Source organism: Agelaius tricolor, unplaced genomic scaffold (assembly GCF_023055355.1).
Source record: "Agelaius tricolor isolate 1412-34295 unplaced genomic scaffold, bAgeTri1.0.p SCAF_8, whole genome shotgun sequence".
NCBI lineage: Eukaryota > Metazoa > Chordata > Aves > Passeriformes > Icteridae > Agelaius > Agelaius tricolor.
The window spans coordinates 16,691,879-16,714,200 of record NW_027269268.1 but is presented as its reverse complement, the minus strand read 5'-3'; the positions used below and the strand labels follow the sequence as shown (position 1 = coordinate 16,714,200).

The following is a 22,322-nucleotide window of genomic DNA, read 5'->3' as shown; positions in this document are numbered from 1 at the left end:
GCAGCAGTTGTATTCCCCTCCTCTCCCCCTTTCTTTTAAGTGCTCTGAATTTTCTGTACTGTTTTGAGCTAGATTGTGTTAATTTTACTGTAGAAAAATTCCAAGCAGTTTAAGCAATCATTTCACAAAAATTGGGGAAGCAGATCTGTGATTCCCTGAAGTAGACCTGTCACATTTATTCTGCTGACAGTCATAAAATGAATCAAAAGCTCCCAAACTCTGCTGTGTGAACCAAAGGTTTCACCTTTGAGGGGGGTGCTTCATCACTTAGCAAGGTGCAGGTGGCCAGCCTGGCAGGAGCTGCTGCCATGGGCTTTGGAGAGAAGGTGTGGGGGCAGGAGGAGGGTGTGCAGCAGAATGGGGGTGAGAGATGTGTATGAACCTAACATGGTCTCTGAGCCTGGAAACTCTTGTAGTCAGAGAGCCTCTTCACAGTCACTCAGAACCTCACTTATTGAAGTGTTTACACAAACTGAATAAACCTGTAGGTTTCTAGACACTTTTCTTCTGCCTAAACTCTTGTTAGGCTGAACTAGGTGGGTGGTACAGGGGTGGGTAGCTCCCCACTCCCAAACCCTTCTGCAAGAATGCCAACATATAGATCCAGGCTGCAAGCTAGGACTAGCAATGCCAGGAGAATGCATCTGGTACAAATAAGTCTCCTCTTCAACTCTGCTGTACTTGTTACATTTCTTGGGGAAGCCTTTCCCTCCTTCTCCCTGTGGAGAGTGTCTGCAGCAGCACAGCATGCTCTTGCTATAGGAAGTAGGCTGGTTGCTTTCCCATTAGGCTTTCCATGGAGGCATATTTGCATAGGGAGAGGTCTCTGGAGTTTTTCCCCACTGCCTGGGGAGAGCAGTGCTGCTACTGCTGCCCTTTTAGCCGATGCTCTGAGGCATTTCATTCTTCTAACTGCAGACTGTTTGGGTGACAGATATTGATGAGTGCAAGACGGGGTCCCACACCTGTGGAGAGAACATGACCTGCACAAATACAGAAGGAAACTTCACTTGCTCGTGTGCTGATCAGGCTTCTGGAACTGGCGACGGTTGCAGTGAGTAAATGGAGTGAGCAAATACAACAAAGTGGCCCTAAATTAAGAGCTGTGTCCTTGGATAAATTGTTATACCTGGAAACTAAGGCACCCCTGTATAGTAACATCCTGACCAGATTGTGGATCCATTTAGCATTGCCTTTAGGAGGCTGTTCTATAGTAAACTAAGGAGAACAGATCCAAGTTTAGTAAGGAAATATCTACATTGAGGTTCAATGTAAATTTTTTACTGTCTAAATGTACCAACAAATCTATCAAATGTCATTTACAATCTACAGCAGAAGTAAATGCTCCTTGGAACATTTTTTGAGGGTAATTTCAGTCAGTGCCATTTTTCAAACTCCCCATGCCTTCTGTTACTTTTCTTCAGAAGGCTAGCAGAGGAAATACACATGATTTAAGTGCCATTTGATTCTTCAGTATAAGCTTGTCTTTCAGTTCCAGTCACTAATTGTTCAAAAGGGCTCTGAAATTCCTTAGAAAATCTGATTATCAATTTACTGAGGGGAACTGCTAAAAGTTCAGCACTAGTGACTATCTGACCTTCATTTTGGTGCCTCAATGAGGTAGCAGCATTCTCTGAAATTGAGAGTGACTGATTCTTTTACTCTGTGTCAGCCCACTTGGTCAGGGTGAATTTTACTCCAGATTGAGTGGCTTTCTGATGATGGAGGGACATTGACACAGAGCTGTTTGTTCAGAAAAACAAGGAAATTACAGCTTTCTTAAATAGAGCACCTATCAGGATTTCCACTCCCATTTCAGTCGCTTAATCTTTCAGTAGTTTCAGGTGTCACTCAGGAAATGATGATTTTAAATGATGCATGACTTGGAAGTAATGTTTCCTAGGTCCCTCATGTGTCAGTCTGATCCCATGTCTTTGTAGATGTTAACACACTGTTTTAGCTCTTTGCCTAATAAGCTCTTTTAGCAAGATGAAATTTTCTTTGCTGAATGCATGCACACCTGGGGTTCACTATAATCACTCATCCCTTTCTATTCAGGCTCTTTGCCATGGCAGTTCTCCTGCAAATGAAATTTTAAAGCCCAAATGTCATTGAAGGTCATGTTGCAATAAAACTGGTGTGAGTCATGGAACTGACCCCATAATTGTATGAGAATGATCAGGTGTGTCTCTGCCAATCCATGCTGCCAGAAACTCTTTGCCATGCAGCTGTTTTGTTCTGACCTACAGGTTTGTTGTAGCATCCAAGTAGGCATGAAAGCACTCCTTTTCTGTAAGGGCATGTCTGCACTGTGGTCATGCTGTGCAGAGATATTAGTGCTACCTTTAAAACCAGCTGGTTTGGATAGGTGTGTAGGTGGCAGCAAGTGTGATTCAGAGCAAGCTGCAGAACACTTTGGCAGAACCACGGGGCTCCCTGCTCCCCCAGTGATGCTCTTATCTGCACCTGAACTAGCCTGAAACAGTAAAAAATATGATCTGCTGTCACACATAGGTGCAATTAACTGAATGGCAGCAGAGTAGAAACAATTTGCATAAGAATGACAAGTTTCTTGTGAAAGCTTCTGAGTCTGAGATCCAAGTGCATGAAATACAGTCACCCTTCACCTCTGCCTCTCACTCTGGTGATTTATACATAGTAGAGATTTACCATATTTCAAAGCTGAATAAATTGCAAAAATCATTTCAGAGTAAGTACGTAGACAGTTGGTCCCGTTTTTCTCCAGGGCTGGGCTCATACAAATAAACACACAGAACTCAGTCAATCACTGTAGGTCTTTCACTGTAAATCTAAAATATTTATATATTTGTATACTATATTAATATATTAAGATATTATTGTATCATACTAATAACACTATTAATATTAATATATCAATATATATATTTATAAAATTAAATTATATATAATATAGAAACAAGAATACTTATAAATATTAATCGATAATTTATATATTGATAAATAATATTTCCATATCAATATATCATATTTAATAATTTTATCTATATTTATGCTTGCCTAAGTTTGATAACAGCATAAAAAGATAGGAAAAAACAAGTAGTTAATAGAAATTGGATATTTTTGCCTAGTTTAGTACCTTGAAGTTCTGAAACTCTTTCAAGAGATTATGTTACCAATGAGGCCAAAAGTTTGAGATGTCCTTTTGAAACTCTCTGTTTCAGAATCTACTGTTCCCCCAGCTGCTGTCAGCAGTGAGTACACTACAAAGGCTGTGCAAGGTGATGTTGTAGGATGTCCTCCCTCGTACGAGTCATACTGCCTCCACGGTGGGGTGTGCAATTATGTTTCTGACCTGCAAGACTATGCTTGCAAGTAAGTACAGAAATTTGTATTTTCTCTGCTGAACAATGGCACCCTTGGAATGCTACCCTCAGTTTACTGTAGGCAGTGAAGAGTTTGTCCATGAATGATCTGCTCATCCCTCGTGTCGCTCATTAGCAATTGAATCTCCTCTTTCCTGTAAGTCATCAGTGTAATTTTCAGTGCATGGCCACTCCATTGCAATTCATGGTAGGATTGGATTTGTTCCCTGAGCGCTTGATTCTTTACTTTGGAAATGGGTGATAAGTTGTTAAATGACTTGAAAGAGGTGCCTTCTCTCTCTGCTCTACGTCCTCCTGACTGCACCTCCCTGCTGGCCTTGCTGTTCATGTGTAGCATTCACTGGGATGGAAGAGGACACCTCTGTCTTGCCTTCTCTGACTGGGGCCAGGGAGCAATCTTCCATTACAGAAAGGCAGAAATGGGTAGGATATAATTGCCCTCTTAAAAACAGGAAGAGTTACAATGAGACCTCAAGTTTGAAACCTACTTCCCCTGTCGATATTTTTAACCCTGTCAATATTTTTGTGAAGCCTCATTCTGGGTTCCCCAAATGCAGGTAGGGATAAATCAAGGAGAATCTCATCTCCTCAGAAGTCAGCCTTGGCTTAGTCAATGTGACAACCTAGTTCAATGGGGTAATAATTTCTTCAAAACTTTAAATGCTGGCATTTAAGTGTGTAACCTGATTATATTTGAAGCTGTACTCAGAATCTTTCTTCAAAATCAAGCATAAAATCTTTGCAATGGGACAAATCCAATGCCTGCCTCCTCCCTTGGGGTCACAGGTGGTAAGTGAGGACCTGTACAGGGGCTGGATGCTGTTCCAGGGTAGGCAAATCTCTCTCTGTGTCTCAGGCTTTCCTGTTTTGAAGGATGAGTGGTCTCCCCTGCCTACAGACCTCTGTACCAGCAGGAATATGAAAGGAATGTGTCTCGTGTGCATATGTGGGAATGAAGTCAATGCTTTGTGCTGTGGATCTCTTGAGCTCAGCAAAGCCCTTGGGCAAAGACATTACTGGAGACAGACTCAGGGTCATCTCTGGTACTTTTTGAAGTACCTATCTCTGGGTTTGAATTTCTGGTGTAACTTTTAGAGGCATAGTAAACTATCTATTTTCACCTCGGAAGTTTCTTCTTTAGAAGAGTCTAAACCTGCGGAACTTTCAAATTAGATCACATTTATTTTTCTTTTATTTGTTAGGTGTTAGTGCATAATGAGAATAGAAATGTACATATTTTTCAGTATTGGAAGTGGAAGCAGTAAAAAAATTTAAGAGCAACCTTGCTTAGCCATGGTGTTGGGATATGTGTGTGGGTGCTGCTGGATTCTGTCCCCGCTGAATCCTCACTAGATGGCAGCATTCATTCATGTAGACTCCGATTTATTAACTACAGAGGGGAAGGAATGGAAAAGTGTTATCCAGCAAAAACCACATACCAAATATGATTTGTATTTTAATTAATAAATGATCATACTCTAGAAAGTTGATCTGCCAGCATGTTTGAAATTCACTGTAATTTAACATTAAAAAATCAGCATTTTTTCTGCCTTCCAGCACACACACATTCTAAATTTTAACAGAATGAGAGTGCTTGTGCCTGACTTAATAATGAATGCTGATATAATGTTTTCATGACATTAGGTAAAAGCTGCTGCAGGTCAAATCCTGCTTCTTTTTCTCATCTGACTAGCTCTTGGACTTGAGTAAAATTAGATAAATTAGAATTGCGATGAGTTGAGCCTACATTGCTGAGGGATTGTTATGAACTGAATAGACTTTTCCTTTTTTTCCATTTATTATTTATGTCTTGCCTTGTGTAGTAAAACTAGGCTGAGATGATTTTTTTGATGTATTTCTCACTTTCTAGTAATTTTGATTTGAGGGTTTCATGCATCGATAGGATATTTCTGTGTTGGGTTTTACAATGGTAAAACCAATCAAATAAACAAAAACTGTGTACAGAAGAAGCTTATATTCAAAGTAAGTTTTGAAGATATTTCTAAATGAAGATATTTCTTATGCATGGGTTTTTAAAACACTTTCATTCATCTTTAATTTTACAGTAAAGATTGAGATTAAAATTTGATTCTCTTAATCAAGTCACTCTGAAAATACAAGTTGGTCTTGTCCTGCCTACTTTAAAGGGAAGGTTGCTGCTGAAAGAAGTTTAATGGAAAATCCTAGGGAAACACTAATCACACAGCAGGATTTACAGGATTTAAGAAACTTTTTTTCCTACTTTTTATCCCATAGGAATCTGGTAATAACAACCTCTCTGTACAATTCTGTAGGCAATTCAAGACCAGTAAAAAATAACAGTACAGAAAAAAAAAAAAAAAAAGAGAAAAAACAAGAAAAATAACAAGACTTTTAATACTGGATTCTACAGATTTCAACCGCATACCCTTAAAATGATTTTGTCTTCCCCATGCTAAAGTGAGCCAGATGTTAGTGTAGTGGTGACCAGCGGTGAATCGGTGCAAGGTGGTGGGTGGCACGGTCTGGGGCCGTGCCCTGCCGCCGCTCAGAGTGTCCCTCGTGTCCCTCTTTCCTTGGCAGCTGTGTGACGGGCTACGTGGGCGAGCGCTGCCAGTTCAGCGACCTGGAGTGGTGGGAGCAGCATCGCGCCGGGCGGGCGAAGGTGCGGAGCATCGCCATCACCGCGGGCGCGGCCGCCGGGCTGGCGCTGCTGCTGCTGCTGCTGCTGCTGGCCGCACTGGCTGCCCTCCGCCGCAGGTACTGCTGCCCACACGGGCCTGCTCCTCCTGCTGCTGCCCTCACAGGGGCCGGGGGCTCGGAACGGGAGCTGCTCCTCACCTGAGGGGGGCTCCTGGTCTTTTCTTTTCAGTCACTGGCTCTGGGAATCATGCCGAGAGTTCTGGCATGTCCCTTGCCCGCAGAACTCACCTTGGTGGTAGTGAGCAAATGTGTCTAGAGGGAAGGGGAACAGACCTTGCTAGAGCTCAGGAACATGCCGTTTACTTCTTCCTGCCTTTCCTTCACTGCTCTAGGTGTCTGAAACTCTCATGTGCTTCCCAGACCTCCAGATAGGAACTAGTTGAAGAAAATTCCAATGGGTTGGTCTAGGCACTAGTTTAGCAGCCCTTTCCTACTCTATAATAGGAAACATTTTCAAAATTGAAAATGCTCTTCTCTGCCAGCTATTCAATGAGCTGGCTTTTGTTTCCCATTGAGCGTAGAATTCCACCTGAAAATTTCTTTGCCTACTAACCTTCCCAAGGCAAACTTACAGAGTGATGCTTCCAGCAGTGAACATGGAAACAGTTTTCCTGGCAGCAGAGAGAGTAAAATCAGGGGAGTGAGTCTAAGCACATCTGCTGTAAAAGTACTCCCTGGCATTTTCCATGGCTGTAATGAATTGCACAGATTTGGGATTCTTCCTGTGGCAAAAAGAATTCCAACGGTCACTATTTAAGAACCCAGTCTGATGTGAAATTAAATGTCATCGGTGTCCCTTAGACTGGAAAGTATTAAGCATTTAAGCTACAGTCTTTTGGCCATGACCTTGGCAGACAGCTGTTCTCAGAGGCTGATTTAAATGCAGGATTTTTGTTTGTGGTTTAGGTCAATTTTAAAATTAGATTCTCCTAGACATAAAAAGTTTAGCTACAAAAGAAGTTAACTATGCAAGCTAGTGTTTTTCATTCTTATGTAATGGTTCTTGGCATATTTAGTCCACAAGAGTAGGAAAGCAGCAAAATTTCTTATTTTCTATTAATTAGTGATAGGGGTCCAGAATTAAAGCTAAGTGCAGCCTGTTTTTTTCTCATAACCTGGGGTTCAGATTTCAATCAGTGGATATAAAAAGAACAGAAAAATTGCGAGATTCTTATATTTCTTATATATTTCATATATTGTCTTATGAAAAATAGACAGAATATGATTTGTTTAAATGTATGAAAGTATTAAATTTCTTCCCTTCCTCTCTCTTTTGTAATTTCTCCCAGATTTATGTTTCTTTCTTGCCAAATACTTTTGATCAATATAACTATTTACCACAACAACAGGTTTTCAATTACACACTTGACTGAGTTTGAACTGCAGCAATTACTAGTATAACCAGATCAAAATTAAACTGCAGATCTAAAATCCCTATTTAAGTGGAGTCTGGGAACCAGTATTTGGGTTGAAATTGCTATACCACTTTTTCAGATAATCTGCTGTATTTCAAAATGTACCGATTAAGTCTTTGATAGTCCTGTTTCTTCCCCTGCAAAAAGGAGATGCCAATCTCCTTTTAATTGAAGGAAATGAAGCTGGAGGTCTACACCTGCCAATTTGAAAATGTGGGAACTGAAGGCCAAGTGTGCTGCAGAATTGTGTTGGTTTGTTCAATCACTGTTGTCTGCTGAAGAGCACTGGGTGATTCTTAATGTTAGGTTTATGCAGTCTGACTGTATAGTATGCCAAATTTCTTATCTTTCTTGGAAAGAAAAGAAATAACTCTTTTCCACAAAAAAAAAAAAAAGAGCCAAAAGAGCCAAACCTGAAGCATAGATTCAACACTTACAATTTCTCCACCTCAGTTGGCAAAGGCCACACAAAGCAAAATTTATTTACATTGTATTTTCATGAAGGGAGCAATATATGATAATTGTGCCATGTGAACTTTCTCAGTTAGTATATAAAAGCTATGTAGAAATAAAAGGAAAGTTCCTAAGTAAAAGGAAAATTGCTATTTTTGTTGGTAAACATCTACTAAATTTTAGTTAAAATAGATCAAGCAAAAGGATGTTATAAATCTCAGACTTCCAGAATTTGGAAGACTATTAATTTTTTTAGCTGATGCTTAGAAGGGCAAAAATGTGTTTGTAAAGTGAATAAAGATATACTGATTTAGATCTCAAGAGAAGTAAAATAATTTTTTTTTCTTTGGGCCTATATGGGCTTTTAATACAGCCTTATAAGTGATTACTGTTTAACTACAAAAATAATAGTCTTTGAATTTATGGAAGTAGCCTCTTAGAGCTGATTATTCATACCTTTTCTGGCTCCAGATTGTACTCATAGCTTTTTCCCCTAAAGCCATTTCTGCGGGTCATGAATTTTTCCTGGAAGAGCTTATTTCCAAATTTTTGAGGCTTTCACTTTGTTTATTTCATAGTAACTTCTGAAACTGTTGCTCTGCATAAATGATGCAGATGAATACAAAAGTGACTTTCATAATCGTAGCTACCAACAGTGTACAAAAGTACAGTCAGCTTTTTATTTCTGAGTTTCGCCCACAAACACTTTTCATTGCATTGGCTGAAACAAATCTTTGTAAGATAAATGTATTATAAATAGAATAATGTAAGAAAATGGAAGGTTCTAGTTAAAATTATGAGGCCTATTGTTCATTCCAATGAATGACCCTTTACAGATGGCACATTGGAACAAGCATTTGTGCACTTCTTACTGACTTCTTTTTCTGACAAGCTGTTTGTTTTAACCACTGTGTGGTAAGGGATACAATACACAAACCAGTGAGAGAAAACAAAATATATGTACTTCTGTGAATGCTGATAGAATAATGTGTGAAAAAAGCATCTGTTCCTCTCAAAGCAAAATAATTGGCTTCAGCTTTTGTTCTGTTGCAGAAGTCAGAATTTGTATAAGAAGAATCTCTGTGCAGAAGCGATAAGAGCTGCCAGCAGCCGCGCTGACAACGAGAGCGTAACACCTACTGGCAACAACTCTCTGGTAACCATATTAATGTGGAGTGGAGAGGGAATCAGGAAGGATCAAAGAGTGTTAGGGATCCACTTGAGATTATCCATCAAATAATTCACATCTTAAATACATTAAATAACTGCTAGAGTCATCGAGCGCTTTGCTGTGAACCCTAGTTCATCTTACCTCATTGTTATCCCTCAAAGTTCACAGCTGCCTGGATGTATTGCAACCATTAGCCAGTGTTATTGTTAGCTTTGAACACAACAGTTGGGGAACTGTGTTCTAAATTAAGGAAATGGCAATGTGATGACATGGCATATCACACAGTTATTTTCACAGGAAAGTATGCCCTCTGTAAAAAAGCCTTCTTGGAAGCCAAGTATTGTGTGTGCTACATGAGATGTTGAACTCTATTTTGAGGCTTGATGAAATTAAATGTCTTGTATTAGAAGCTGCTGCCTTGTAAAGAAAAATAACCAGGATTTTATCAGGCAGCTTGGTAGGATATATAAAGTTCCAATTTTGCACTGGTGTAGGTAAGAATGTCGACATGGTCTGGTTGTACGGGCCTGTGGCTCTTGTCGTTTTTGAAGCTGTTTTTAGCCCTATAAAATCTGGTTTAAGGATCTGGTTCTGACTGGCATTAGAATAACATTACACTGCTGGGTGATTGCAGTTGGAACTTGAAGTTGTCAAGTGACATAATTGGCATCTGTGGCTGCTTCTGTGCTCAGTCTGAGACTCTTAGAATGGCCTTGCAAGTGATTTAGTGAGAGCGTCTGGCAGGACTTGTGAGTGGGTAGGCATTGAAACACATTGTCAAACACGTGTTGGTAGTACTGAGTCGACTTGACCCTGGTTGTGGCATATTGTTCCTTAGCTGGTCAACTGCATACCCTTATGCACATTTTATTATCAGCACATTTCCTTCAGGTATTGGACAGCAAATGAGCTGAGTCATGGCAATGCCATAATTTGTGCACAGCAGAAGTAAAATCCATAGCTTGTAAAATACCTGAAGTTGAGAAAAGCAGAAACATTTGTTAGGACTGAGAACAATTCACTGCCAGGGAGCATAGCTCTATGAGGCCTGCAGCCCATCAGCTCTGTCCCCACCTTCTGCTGACCCTGCAGTTAATGCCGGTCACCAGTGACACTTTTGCTTGAATATAAAGTAACTAAACAGCTAAGCAATGGACTGAATCAACAAAAACAAATCAAGCTCTTACTTCTATTATACATTTGTGTTACATTTCACTATGCACCAGGAGACATGGAATACATTAATAAAGTAATTTATTGCAATGGCTTGTTGCACACTGGAAGAGGAAATCACTGACCCTTTGCTAATTGCTGGTGCTTACTCAGTAACGATTGCTGTGGTTTCATGCATGTGATTTTCTCTGTGCCGATGTAGCCATTGATTTTTAAGTTCAGCAGGGCTTCATGCATGCATGCATGCAGGTAAGAACATCTAGAGCTGCCAAAAAGCTGCAGGAACTTGTCCATTTGTGCAATTACCTTCAAGGAGGTTATTGCAGAGCTTTATGTAAAAAAAAAAAGGTTATACTACATCAGGGACAGAAAACTATAGCTGCTCAACTTTTAGGGTTTTTGGGTGCTATTGAGCTACACAATGTTAATGATCTTAACAAAGGACTTCATATTGGGACTGTGTCTGGTGTATGCAGTAACTGTAAGGAGCTCATGGATTCCACTCATTTAGTGGTCCTCACTGCTGCTGCTCATCTGTGAGGCTGCTGAGAGAGAGTGCAAAGACTTACTTGCTTTTGCCTGTCAGGGTTGATGCAGAGGATAACAAGATTTTACGCTATCACACACATCAAAAGTTAGGTATCATGATAATGAAACTATACCTACAAATTGACCAAGCATCATTCACTTTTCCCTTTACATCTTTTCTGCCAGGTGAGGGTGCAATTAGCTGAGGGTATGCCTGCATATTTTTATTCATTCATATTAGAGTTCCATAAGCCAGGCTGGGTTACTCCTGCTGATATGTAAGCCTTGGTAAACTTCTGCATGTGCCTGGGTTTTGATGCTATTCTGAGACTTTTCATCCACCAAACATTTTGCTTTGCACAGTCAAATATATTTTGCAGAACTGTGTGTATCTCTGCCGGGGGTTGGTCACATGTGAGTTAGCAGATGTAAGAGTACTGATTTTACAGAAATTAACTGGTGCCTAAATAGGTGCACCTGCTACATGTGTATTCTATCCACATAAATCCACCAGTTATCCACCTGGACCCCTGAATCTGTCAGTCCTTTGGTTGGAACATCTTATTTACAGATGTTTTCTTCCCTGTCTCTGCTCTTTAAACCTCCCCCTTTAAGGGTTTTTCATCTTTCCCTCTGTACAATTTTATCATAGCGCTTCACGTTGTTTTCCTCTACCCCATTTTTTTCAATTTTACCCCTGGTTCTTTCAGCATGTTCCCCCAGAGGGTCTCATCTTCTGACTTGAACTGTCACTGTGGCGTGATGGAGCCACATCCTGCAGGAGATGCTGAGAGCCAGGAAATGAGACTTGCTTCCTTCCCTGTGTTTGACAGAGTTTCCTGATGTCTAGATTCCTGCAGATATCTTTAATACTTTTAAAATGGCCCTCAGTACTATGGAGAGAGTTGATTTTCATGAACTTTTGTCCTTGCCATTGGAAATGTTGATTTGCAAGCAAGACAGCAGTTCTTAGCTAGACTGAGACTGTGTGCTTTCCAAAGAAAGACTGGGGCTGTCATCAACTCAAATGTTTAATTACCTGCAGGGGGAGGGGTCATCCCAGAAGCCAGGATGACCTTTTTCCTGTTCTGTGGTTGGTGTGTGTGGCCCTTTTAGTTTGCCTCTTGGGTTTCAGAAAACCAATTCGTTTTTTATTAATTTGGGCTCTGCATATTTTGTGCATATTGTATGTATTTGCAGTTTGCGGTTTTTAAGGAGGGTAACAGTTCTCTGGAGACTAAAGCAGTTGATCTAATTGAGTGTGAGACAGCAGATCCTCATCTTGCCTGTCCTTCAGAATCTGGTGAGTAGGATGTCCTTCCTTATTAGATCTCTCCTCACCTTGTACCAGCAGTAGCAGTGACTGGTAGAGGAGACAGAAAAACCCAGATTTTTTTTCTGGCAGAGCCTATGTTTTTATTGATGTGAACAGACCACTCAGTCCTACATTTTGCAGATTAATCATGCAAAACTACACTACAACAATGCTTTCACACAGAACAAGCCAGAGGATTCTTGTGATAGAGTGATATTAGATGTTTGCATTAATATATAGACCTTCAGAGTTTGCAGGTGAAGTTATGCCCATCACACTGTTGGAGAGTGGATGTCTGTTGAACAGCACACTTTGACAGCCCTTATTCCTTCAGGCAGGAAAACTGGAAAGGTGTGAGGAGTCCAGGTTTCACCCTGTGGCAGCAACTGCAGCTCTGCTTTTTGTGTTAAACCAGGTATTTGACTGCTTTGGCAGTGTTTGGTGCTTAAATAAAGACGAGATGAATGGAGGAGATGCACCTCTCATCACTGGTCTAGAGGCAGCAAGTGGCACAGAAGCACAGAATGGCCCTCCATGGCCCTCAAATTACCAGCTGAACCACTCTGAATTTTAGGAACTACTGCCTTCTAGGTGGCAACTGGATCTGTTAATTGCTCAGATGGTGAAAACTGATGGGGAAGACTAATACCCTAAGACTTTTTTTTATTTACCATATATACTTCCTAATTGCAGAAGTTACTAGAGAAGCCAGTTTGCCTCAGCCACTTAGAAATATGCAAATACAAATGTTTGAGGATACAAACATCCAGGCATCTTGTGATATTTTCAGAATATCCAGTCCTGTCCTTAGGCATACACTGAGTAGTCACTTTATTCATCAGTAGAAAATGTGCCTCACATTTACTTAGATGCACTAATATTGCGAACATGTGTAGAACCTTACTGTGTAGCAAAGGAACACTAATGTTTCCCATTAGGAGACTCTATTTTCATTTACAGCTTTATCAGATGCAGGTATGGAACAGAAATTTCCCATGACAGGTGTCTGATTTTTTCATTAAAATTTTAGCAGAAGTGATTCCACTCTCTTGGACAACAAGATGGGTAAATAATCTGGTATTTTTTTTAACATGCTAAAGGAAGTTCTTATGCCATGTCAGTAAATAATTCTATGATCTTTTGGCTTTAAAGCAGAGATTTTAATTTTTCCAGGCAGGTAGTCTTGGCATGCCTTTCTCTGTTATGTATTAAAAGAGAAAACCATGAATCTAGCCTAAGACAAGTAATTTCTTAAAATCTGATACAAGTTCTTGACTTTGCCTGGTTTTTTGTTCTTCTGTCAGGTATTGAACCTGATTCTGTGCATTGTTTCACAGCTTTCTTCTCTCAAGGTTGCCACCACATTTCTTTCAGGAAATGAATGTGAATCTTTTCACCTGGCTTTCAGTAACACATATCTGTTTTCTCCAGAGGAAGAGCAGCCTATAACATGTGACAAAGCAGCAGAGACTTTGGCAGAAGAGGAGAAAGAGCAAGGCCACCGAGAAGAGGGTCCTGTTGGTGAGAAATCGCGCCAGTCCACGGCAGCGGCGAAGGGCCCTCCCCAGGCTCCCTGGAGCATCCATCCCAATCCCCTGCCAGAAAGGGAGCCTTGCAACCTTGCCCCAGCCAGCTTGCTGATGCAGCCAGACTAGAGGCAATCTGTGTTTGAATGGGAAAAGGAAGAAGTCAGCAAAGGATGGGAACTCACAAACACTGAAACAACATTCTTTTTTTTTCCTGCTTTATAAAAACCCCACCGTTATTCAGAACAAAACAGAGTTTTTGCCACTCCTTCCCTGTCATCTCTGCTTGGAGGAATTACCGTGAGGAACATGTTGGCAGTGAGTACTCTATAAGTATCACTTATAGAGTACTCACTGCCAACTAACTGCCTGCTAAAAGGTCACTGGGAGGAAGAGAGTCAAGAGGGTGATTTATCAGTGATAAGTATTTTCTAAGGGAGCTTGTTGCAAATAGTGATCTTTACACACACAGAGTTTAGAAACTGCCTAGAAAATGGAACACAAGGACAGATGCAGAGAAACAGGAATGGAGGATATAGCAGAAAAATTAGTTCAAAATGATCTTACTATTAAAAGATTTTTATAGACACTATATGCCTCTCCCCAGTGCTGCTCAAAGACCAGTGCAACTTCTTGAATTCCACCTGAGATGTTCTTGTGTCTAGCAAGCACCAAATAGGATCTTGAATTTCTCAGATTTTGTGTACTGGAGGATGGTTTGTAGGCACATATTATTAATCATGGGCAGCATTTGAGGGGAAAGGTGATTCCTCCATTTTTTTGCCAGCCTACACTGGTCCTTCAGAGCATAACAGGATTATTTCTGGGCTGAGGAAGTGGGTTTGTGCCTGATTTCAGCCCTGTGGAGAGGCATGTGCTGGAGCTGTCCTTGTCAACAAGGTATGCCTGGCACCAAAACCTGGTCCATTATATGGACTCAGTGTGAGAAGTCCAGTTGCTATTCCAAAAGACCAGGAGGAGTGGGACAAAACCACAAAAAAGCCACCTCAGTTTGGACTGACTTCCACTCAACTGATTTGTGCTGCCTGTGGAATCTGAGGGAACAATTGGAAAACTGAACCATTTTTTTCTCGTAACTGGATTTCTAACACCTATCAGGTTATTTGCTTCTTGCAAAGCTCTGTAGTACACAGAGATGAGGTCAGTAGGTGAGAGCCTGGTGCTGGTAGCACCAAGGTTGGGGGTTCAATCCCTATATGGGCCTTTCACTTCAGAGTTGGACTTGATGATCCCTGTGGGTCCCTTCCAACTCAGAGCATTCTGCGATATCAAGTGACTTTCACCAACTTGTCCTGACTTCCTAAGGCTGTTTTCATAATGTTTTGGAAGATGCCTGAACATCAGCTGAATTACTAATAATGATTTTATTATTTGTGGGGGATCTCTCAGTCCTCCATTTTTGAAGCCTGCTGTTGTAACCTTTAAACTCTGCTATGGTGCCCACCACTAATGCTCCTTGTAATTCATAAGATGGATAATAGTGGCAAATATTACTAATTTCTGTGTTTACTATTCTGCTTTTCTGGGTTCTTTTTGAATCCTGCCAGAAAGGTAGGGAATGTTGTAATTTTTTTTTTTTACCAGCTCTGTAGGCCAATAAGGAAAAGAGTAATGAAAGGCTTTTACCTCTTATCCAAAATAGTTACACATTGGAGTAACTTTGTGAAGTCAGTTTTGTTTTATGTTGTTGAAACAATAATGACACTGAGTCCTGGTTTTGTAGAGGGTTGTCACTTATTTAACTTCTAAAGTGATTTTGAATTGTTGAGTCTGTTTTCTAACCACACCAACTCTGGATTCAGAACAAACTTGTAAAATACTCATTTCCAAAGCTTAGTAGGAACTACTAGCAGTGAAGACTCATTCTCTTGTGTGAATGGTATCAAGGGTACTTCCACAGAAAGAGAAATAGTTGAGAGGTGTTGGCATACTAAACTGTGCTCAGGAGCAGGCAACAACTGTGTTGAATCATTAGGATTTGATAGATTTGATTTTAAGTTTGGTATTGTTTAATTTCACTAACATTGTTCAAAGCATCTAGTTTGGATTCCCTGGTCTTTCAGTTACTGATCTTTTGTATTTTAATGTGAAGAGAGTCCAGGTCTAAAGGCCCCAGTCCAAAAAAGCATTTTGTTCCCATGAGATCTTCCCAGTAAAAAGACTTTGATCCTTGCACTTTGAGTTTCTCTGGTGAAGTATGTTTGTGTGCTTAAAATGCAAGTGTTGTGTCGAGTGACAGTCAACTTTTCATTGGAAGTTTCCCCAGTCAAAAGAAATAAAGATTTGTAACTTTGAATCTTGCCTGAATAAAGATGTTTCAGACTCCTTAAAAATTAGTTTGCTATTCTATCCTGGGTATTTTTTTTTATTTTGCTTTCCTTCCAAGGATCTGAGTTTAAATTTGATAATATTCTTAATAGAATAAGATAGGGAAACCAAGCTGATATGGTTTTGTAATTAGAGTGTTTGGAGTTTTAAATGTTTCCTAAACTCAGCTCTAAACTCAAAATAATCTTTAGTGTAAAAACTTGAAATGATATTTCAACACAAATATAATATATTTGGTTTATTTGTATGTTTATAAAGTTATTGATTTATAAAATAAAATTTTAAAAAATACCAGACAAAAATCCTTGGTGTCCCTCTTGTTTTAAGAGATGAGAGTGCACAATTCTGGTTTCAGCTGACTCCCATCAGGTAAGCTGAAAGCTCCTCTGGTTTCATACAGCCACAGTCTATACTGTGCTGGTGCAGCAAGTGCAGGTATCATGGGTTTCTTATTCTCCAGCCAGAGAATCTATGCTAATGAGGATTATCTGCTGCAGATCACACCTTGATTCCACCTTGAATATGGTAAGTTTTCATTTATATTTTATTTATATCTTCCCATAAACCAATAAAATCCATGTAATACTTTTTGTTCATATCTAAATTACTCTTAGGAATGTTGCTACTTATTAATCTGGAAATATTATCCATGGCTTCAGGATATGTTTTTTAATTTGTTGCCAAGATGTTCTGTTCAGGATTTACATGCTTATTGGTTGAAGTAAAATAGTTGAATCCTGGAGGTTGCTCAGTTTTTTTGGTTAAACTTCTGTTGTCAAAAATGCTTTTTAAAATTATTAGAATTTCTGTGTACCTAACAAACTTAGCATTGATCTTAAATCCTACTGGTGTACTCTGACTTTTTAAAATGAAATTACCCTGTGTTATATTAAGCTGTAAAAGAGGAATTCAGAAACACATTGGGTGAAAAGCTTGACAAGTCCAAAGTGAGAAAACCATAGGTCATTTTAAAGAGTAAAGTGACTTTGTTTCGTTCAGTAAATTTTGACCTTATTGAAATTAGCATTTCAATCCTCTAAAGCTATATTTTCACTGTAAGCAAGTGAGGAATGACTCATGTTCATTCATAAGGGACACAGAGGATGCAATGGTTCCTAGCCATACAACTGCATGACACATCTACTTTTACATCCCTTTTTCAGTTCCCTGCAGCTTTGCAGAGGTTTATCTGTTCAGGCAAAATTTTTTCATCTTGCTGATCTCTTCCAGAATGAAAACCTCCCCCCTGCACCTCCCCACCACCCCCCACCAAAAAAAAAAAAAAAAAAACAAACTATGGAAAAAGTGAAAAGTTATTCAGAATGGGATTAATTAGGGGAAGCCTATTCCTTCTCAATACATATCGTGTTTTTGTCATATTGAGAGTAATTTTATCTCATGTTACTTCAGGGTAATGCCTACAGCGTTCCATTAGTCTTCAGGACACGCTTGGTGTTATTGCTTCACTCTCTGATAACTGGCCATCTTTATCTCTGTGCATGTGAAAAGGAAAGAAGTTAGTGGCATTAGAAGCCTCCCCCAGAGGCCAGGAATGCACCCCAAACACAATCTGCAAGGATGATAGCCTAATTTGGCTTATGTTTCTCTGATCTTTTATTGAGACTGCTGTTTAATGCCGATTTTGATGTGGACCAGAACCAGCTAACTTTTGAAGACCATTCATCATGGGATTAACTTTCAGACACTCCTCAGTACCGAGGTGGACTAGGTTCAGACCCATGGAAAGTCTTAATCCCTCCTAACCAGACCTAGGCATCCTTTACACCCTGCAACTCCAAGACTTTGGAACCTGACTTTTGAGGCAACTGCTGCAAGAATCATGTATAAAGATGCAGAAGTAGTGGATCCTTTTATAGTGGGTCTGTGGCCGCTGTCACCTCTTCCTCCTCAAGGTTAACACTTGTAGGTGCTACAACCAAAATATCTTCTGCTTGCCCACTTTGTCTTTGGAGAGGATGGTTGTGGCTCTTCCATTATTTTAGGTTCAAGCTGAAGCTAGCCCAAAGCCTGAAAGGAATATCTAGACTTCATAGATCAAGACCCTGTAGTCTGGCAACTGTCTTTTTTCCAGGTAAGAAGTTGGGATATCATCTCCAAGAGTAGTTTTAAGAACATCTGAGTCCTAGAACTGTTTTTGCTCGCACTCACTGCTGCATACACTGTTACCTTTCCAAGTGCCCAGTTTTATACCACACACATTGCTGGAGCTTCAGTTCAGAGATAGTCTTGTTGTCCCTAATCTGTCCCTACCAGCCTGATCCTCACTGTATGCTCACTGTGGTTTTTGGGATCCTGTCTGACAGCCAGTTTTCAATCCACGTTGCAATATTGACCTCATCCATGTGGTCTTTATCCAAACCAATTTGGATTGATTATAAAAGAAAGTCAAAAGACACCATGTAAGGGAATTACTCACTTTTATATGAGCAGACACTGGACACAGAACAGCTGGAGTGCTGGTCCAGTAATAAATTCCCTGGGTATTAGTAAGATGCAGAAAATGAAAAGAATCCTTAATAATTTATAAAACAATTAGCTGCTCTGGGATCTCTATTGACTAAAGACAACAAGATTTATGTGTTACATTCAGTCTATAAAACAGAGTGCACACTCAAATGGACATGATCTTTGTTAATATTGATTGCACAAAATAACACATTTGATTGTGATGTAATAAATTGAAAGAATGCACAGTTGATATTTCATGAGTCTATTAAGAGCAGTTAACCATAATGTAGTAAAAGTACTGGAAGTGTGCTATGTATAAATTTATAATTTCTTCACTAAAGAAAGAAATAGAAATATTTACATTAAGATTATAAAGACCATTTTGCTGTTTACTTCTTCTTTACAAAAGAAAGTAGGACCCGGTTCCGTGCAGCCTTTGTTCAGTGTAAGTATGTTAAGAAGAAGAAACATGTATTTTAAATGGCTCTTGAAAGACAACCATTTAAAAAAAGAAATCAATAAACTAATGCAGCCAGATGCTGAACATCTCACTGGAGACCAAAATAACTAATAACTGTGGGAGATTCAGGGATCCCTACAGCATTTGTATGAAATAATAATAAAGTTCAAACATTTCCGCTGACCCTAGTGTTGCTCATTAAAGCTTTTAGCTGAGACCTGGATACAGTTGCATTTAAGCGAGGTGTTTGGAATTAAAATACAGATAAAAGGAAAAAGGTTAATCCAGGTCAAGGGAACAGACCAAAACTGGGATTGCATAAGATTATAGTATCTTTCCTCATTTCTCCAATGGTCAACAGCAGTTAGTTTTAAGTAACACTCTTCTCTGCAAAATCTCTTAAATGAGAACCTAAACATGGTATTAACTGTCCATTTTTTTGGGAGTTGTCAATGTCTTTAATCACTATACAATGGTTTTTTTTACCTCTAAGAGAGTTTTGTTGGCCTAAACACAGAAATGTGCTAAACACCACCTTCAGCAGACAGAGATATATAACAAAACACCCCCTACTTCTTGTTGTATGTTGTAATAATAATAGTTCTTTTCTCTTTTCTCATACCTAATAATCTGTAGGAATTGTAGGAAGTACATCAAAACACACCCTGAGCCCACTTTCATAATGGAGATGCAGTCTTGACCCTAGAGCTGAACACTACCAAATGCTGAGGCAGCTGGATCTGGATCTTGCCTTGTGGCTGAATGTAAAAATAAACCAAACCTAAAGTCTTTGTCCAGCCAGTGTTTCACTACTCTTCTTCTGCATCCCGTATAATGTTCCCTCAAAATGCAAATCCAGGGCTGTGTGGCTGAGGATGCTGCTACCTTAGAGAGTGGTTGTGGGCACTCAGGAGCTCTTGCATCTGTTCCTCGCTCCACTGCTCAAGGGATGACAGCAGGCAAACAACTCAGCAGGTCCTTGCAAGCTTCCTCTCCACTAGAAGAAAAAAAATTGTGAGAGGGAGAGAAAGAGAGGAAGAAAGAGAGGGGAGGGATGGGGGGAGGGAGGGAGAGAAAGCAGGACACAAGAATTATTGCCTATATTGTAATAGCTCTTGGTATGATAGCTGTTTTGGGTTTTTTATCCTTTAAAGAAATTCCAACAGAAGGGCTACTCTTATAAACAAAGCTAACATTCAAATCAGTGTGGTTGGAATCAAGCTGATTGAGATTTATATTTCCTTCTTCTCCATGGACACACTAAAACCTGTTTGAAGTGAATGCAGCTTTGGAAATCTTGTGTTGGCAAAATTTTACATGGGATTTGAGTCTTACCCCTTTCTCACATTATTATGTGCAAAGAGAGAGTACTGTACACCGTAACTACTCAATATTTTATTTTAAATTATGTTAATTAATTTCTCTTGGTAAAAACTCAGCCCTTTGTTTAGAGCCTTAGAGTCCAACTCAAATCTTAAAACTGTGCTTAACTGTAGTGCAGAGGTGAATCCACCCTCTGTTTATATATGTAATGCTAAGCAGACCCAGATCTAAGATTTTCCAAATGCTTTACAGAGCAGAACTCCTGGAGGCCTGCACGAGCAGCTTCAATAAGCAGAGCACAGGTATGCTTGCCTCAGTGTATCCTTTGGGACAAAGGGAGCATTAGGAGCACTTGGATGTGTTGGGGAGAGGTTTTCTGGTCTCCAGTGACACTCTGTGGAGTCTGGTCCAGGAGCCCTTTCAGTCGAGGTCCCAGCCAAAGCCAGGCTTGTCAGCCTTGGGAAAGGGGGGATGTGCATGCCTGGGAACCACCCAGCCTGCTCCAGGCACAGGAGGGAAGGAAGGCTGGGTCCTTCAAACAGTTGGACCTAACAAATGGCTCCAGTTTGAAGTCTTAGGAAAGAATGTGTGCTAGAGTGCACTAATACTGGCAAACAACAGCAGAGAAAGGGATATGGCCAAAAGTTGGCAGATCTTCTCTTGGAATGTAAAGGAGGTGGCGGGGGGAAGCCAAGAATAAAAAAGGCTAGGTGTTATTCTTTCCACATGTGTTTATAGAAAAGGGATAGATTTCACATTTCACCTTTTTCCAGTTTAATGTGTATTTTTTCTTCTGGTTTGGTTTTTGTTACTTTTTTTTCACCACCTATTGTTCTGTTACAGGTCATTCAGCCTTACATTTAGATGGCTTAGTAACTTGGGTAGTATTCCTCTGCTTCCCATCTGCAAAATCAAAGGGTCATATTTGGTACACCACTAAGTATTTGCATTTATCCTGCATGCTGTGCACAGATAACAGGAGTCCACAGTCTGCTTCTCCAAAAACATGAAAGCCAAATAAATGCCCACAAGGACTGGAAACAAATAACAATGGCGGGCAGGTTTTGAATCTCCTCATCATAAAAATTAATAGGAGTCTTTTTTATTCTGTAAATGCTCTCGAAGAGACAGAGGGGATGAAGAAACAGTAGTTAAAGGCAGTGGTTAATCAGAACAGCCTTTCCTGAGGCAAATCTAGATCATATCTAATGTGACATAAATTAATGTAAACTTTTCTTTACAGGTCTTTCCTGTTATCTCCATTTGTGAAACTACCATTTCTAGTACAATGTCTTCAGGCTCTTCTGTATGTTTGTGTGTTCCCATCTTTACATTACCACACTGTGAGTTAGTTTAAATGTGTACCTTACTATTTTCTGTCCTATCAGATGAAAGGGGCACAGCAGTGAATTGCTTCAGTGTTTCAGATGTTAGGTGAAAGCAGCATCCAACTACCAGTGCTCTGAGCAGCATGATACATATTACTTTAAAACTCTAAGAAGTAAATATAATTGTGAGGGTACGATTTGCCTTTTTGGCTGCTGGATTGAGAAGTGATAGAGAGCTTGAGGTAGCATCTCCCTTTTGATAAATATCTATAATCAAAAAAATGGAGAGGCTGGCTAATTCTCTGCAAGATTTCCAGTCACAGCTCCAGTCCTGCAGCTTCCAAGATGTTCAGGGGGGGTTTGCAGGGTTTTTTTTTGGCCCCTTCAGGCTTTTTTGAAAAGTTTTTTCTCGCAGAACTTTGCAGATCACAAGAGTTTGGCTAAGCTTCAGAGAAGAGTTATGTGAATGTGTAGCATCACAGCTGAAAGGAACCTTTGAAGGTTCAACTACACTTAGATGCTCCATTTATTTTCTTAGGAAGGGTTTTGGGGCCCAATTTTTAACCAAACTTGTAGCTGACATCATGACTTAGTTGTAGGAGATGAGAAAACCTCAAGAACAAGGACTGAAATGAATGAGAGAATACCAGATATATTGCAGAACACTTACAAAAACCCCATAAATGAAAATTCATTTATTCACTAGAAAAGCTGATCAATTGAAAATTATTAAATGGTGCAGTCAAAACTCTTTGTCCAACATTA

General features: G+C 39.8%; 1 protein-coding gene across 3 annotated transcripts in view; it reads left to right on the top strand.

The window, feature by feature from the left end:
- EGF (epidermal growth factor) overlaps positions 1–16,279 on the top strand; it is a 57,916-nt gene extending 41,637 nt beyond the window's left edge. For 2 of the 3 annotated variants that reach the window (XM_071431757.1, XM_071431756.1), the window contains 6 exons: positions 935–1,054; positions 3,204–3,354; positions 5,928–6,104; positions 8,969–9,071; positions 11,988–12,090; positions 13,534–16,279. In XM_071431757.1, coding sequence (XP_071287858.1) covers positions 935–1,054; positions 3,204–3,354; positions 5,928–6,104; positions 8,969–9,071; positions 11,988–12,090; positions 13,534–13,757 — 878 coding nt within the window. In that variant the 3' untranslated portion in view covers positions 13,758–16,279. The remainder of the gene's footprint in view (positions 1–934; positions 1,055–3,203; positions 3,355–5,927; positions 6,105–8,968; positions 9,072–11,987; positions 12,091–13,533) is intronic. The other variant, XM_071431758.1, reaches the window with a different exon arrangement.
- The last annotated feature ends 6,043 nt before the right edge of the window (positions 16,280–22,322 follow it).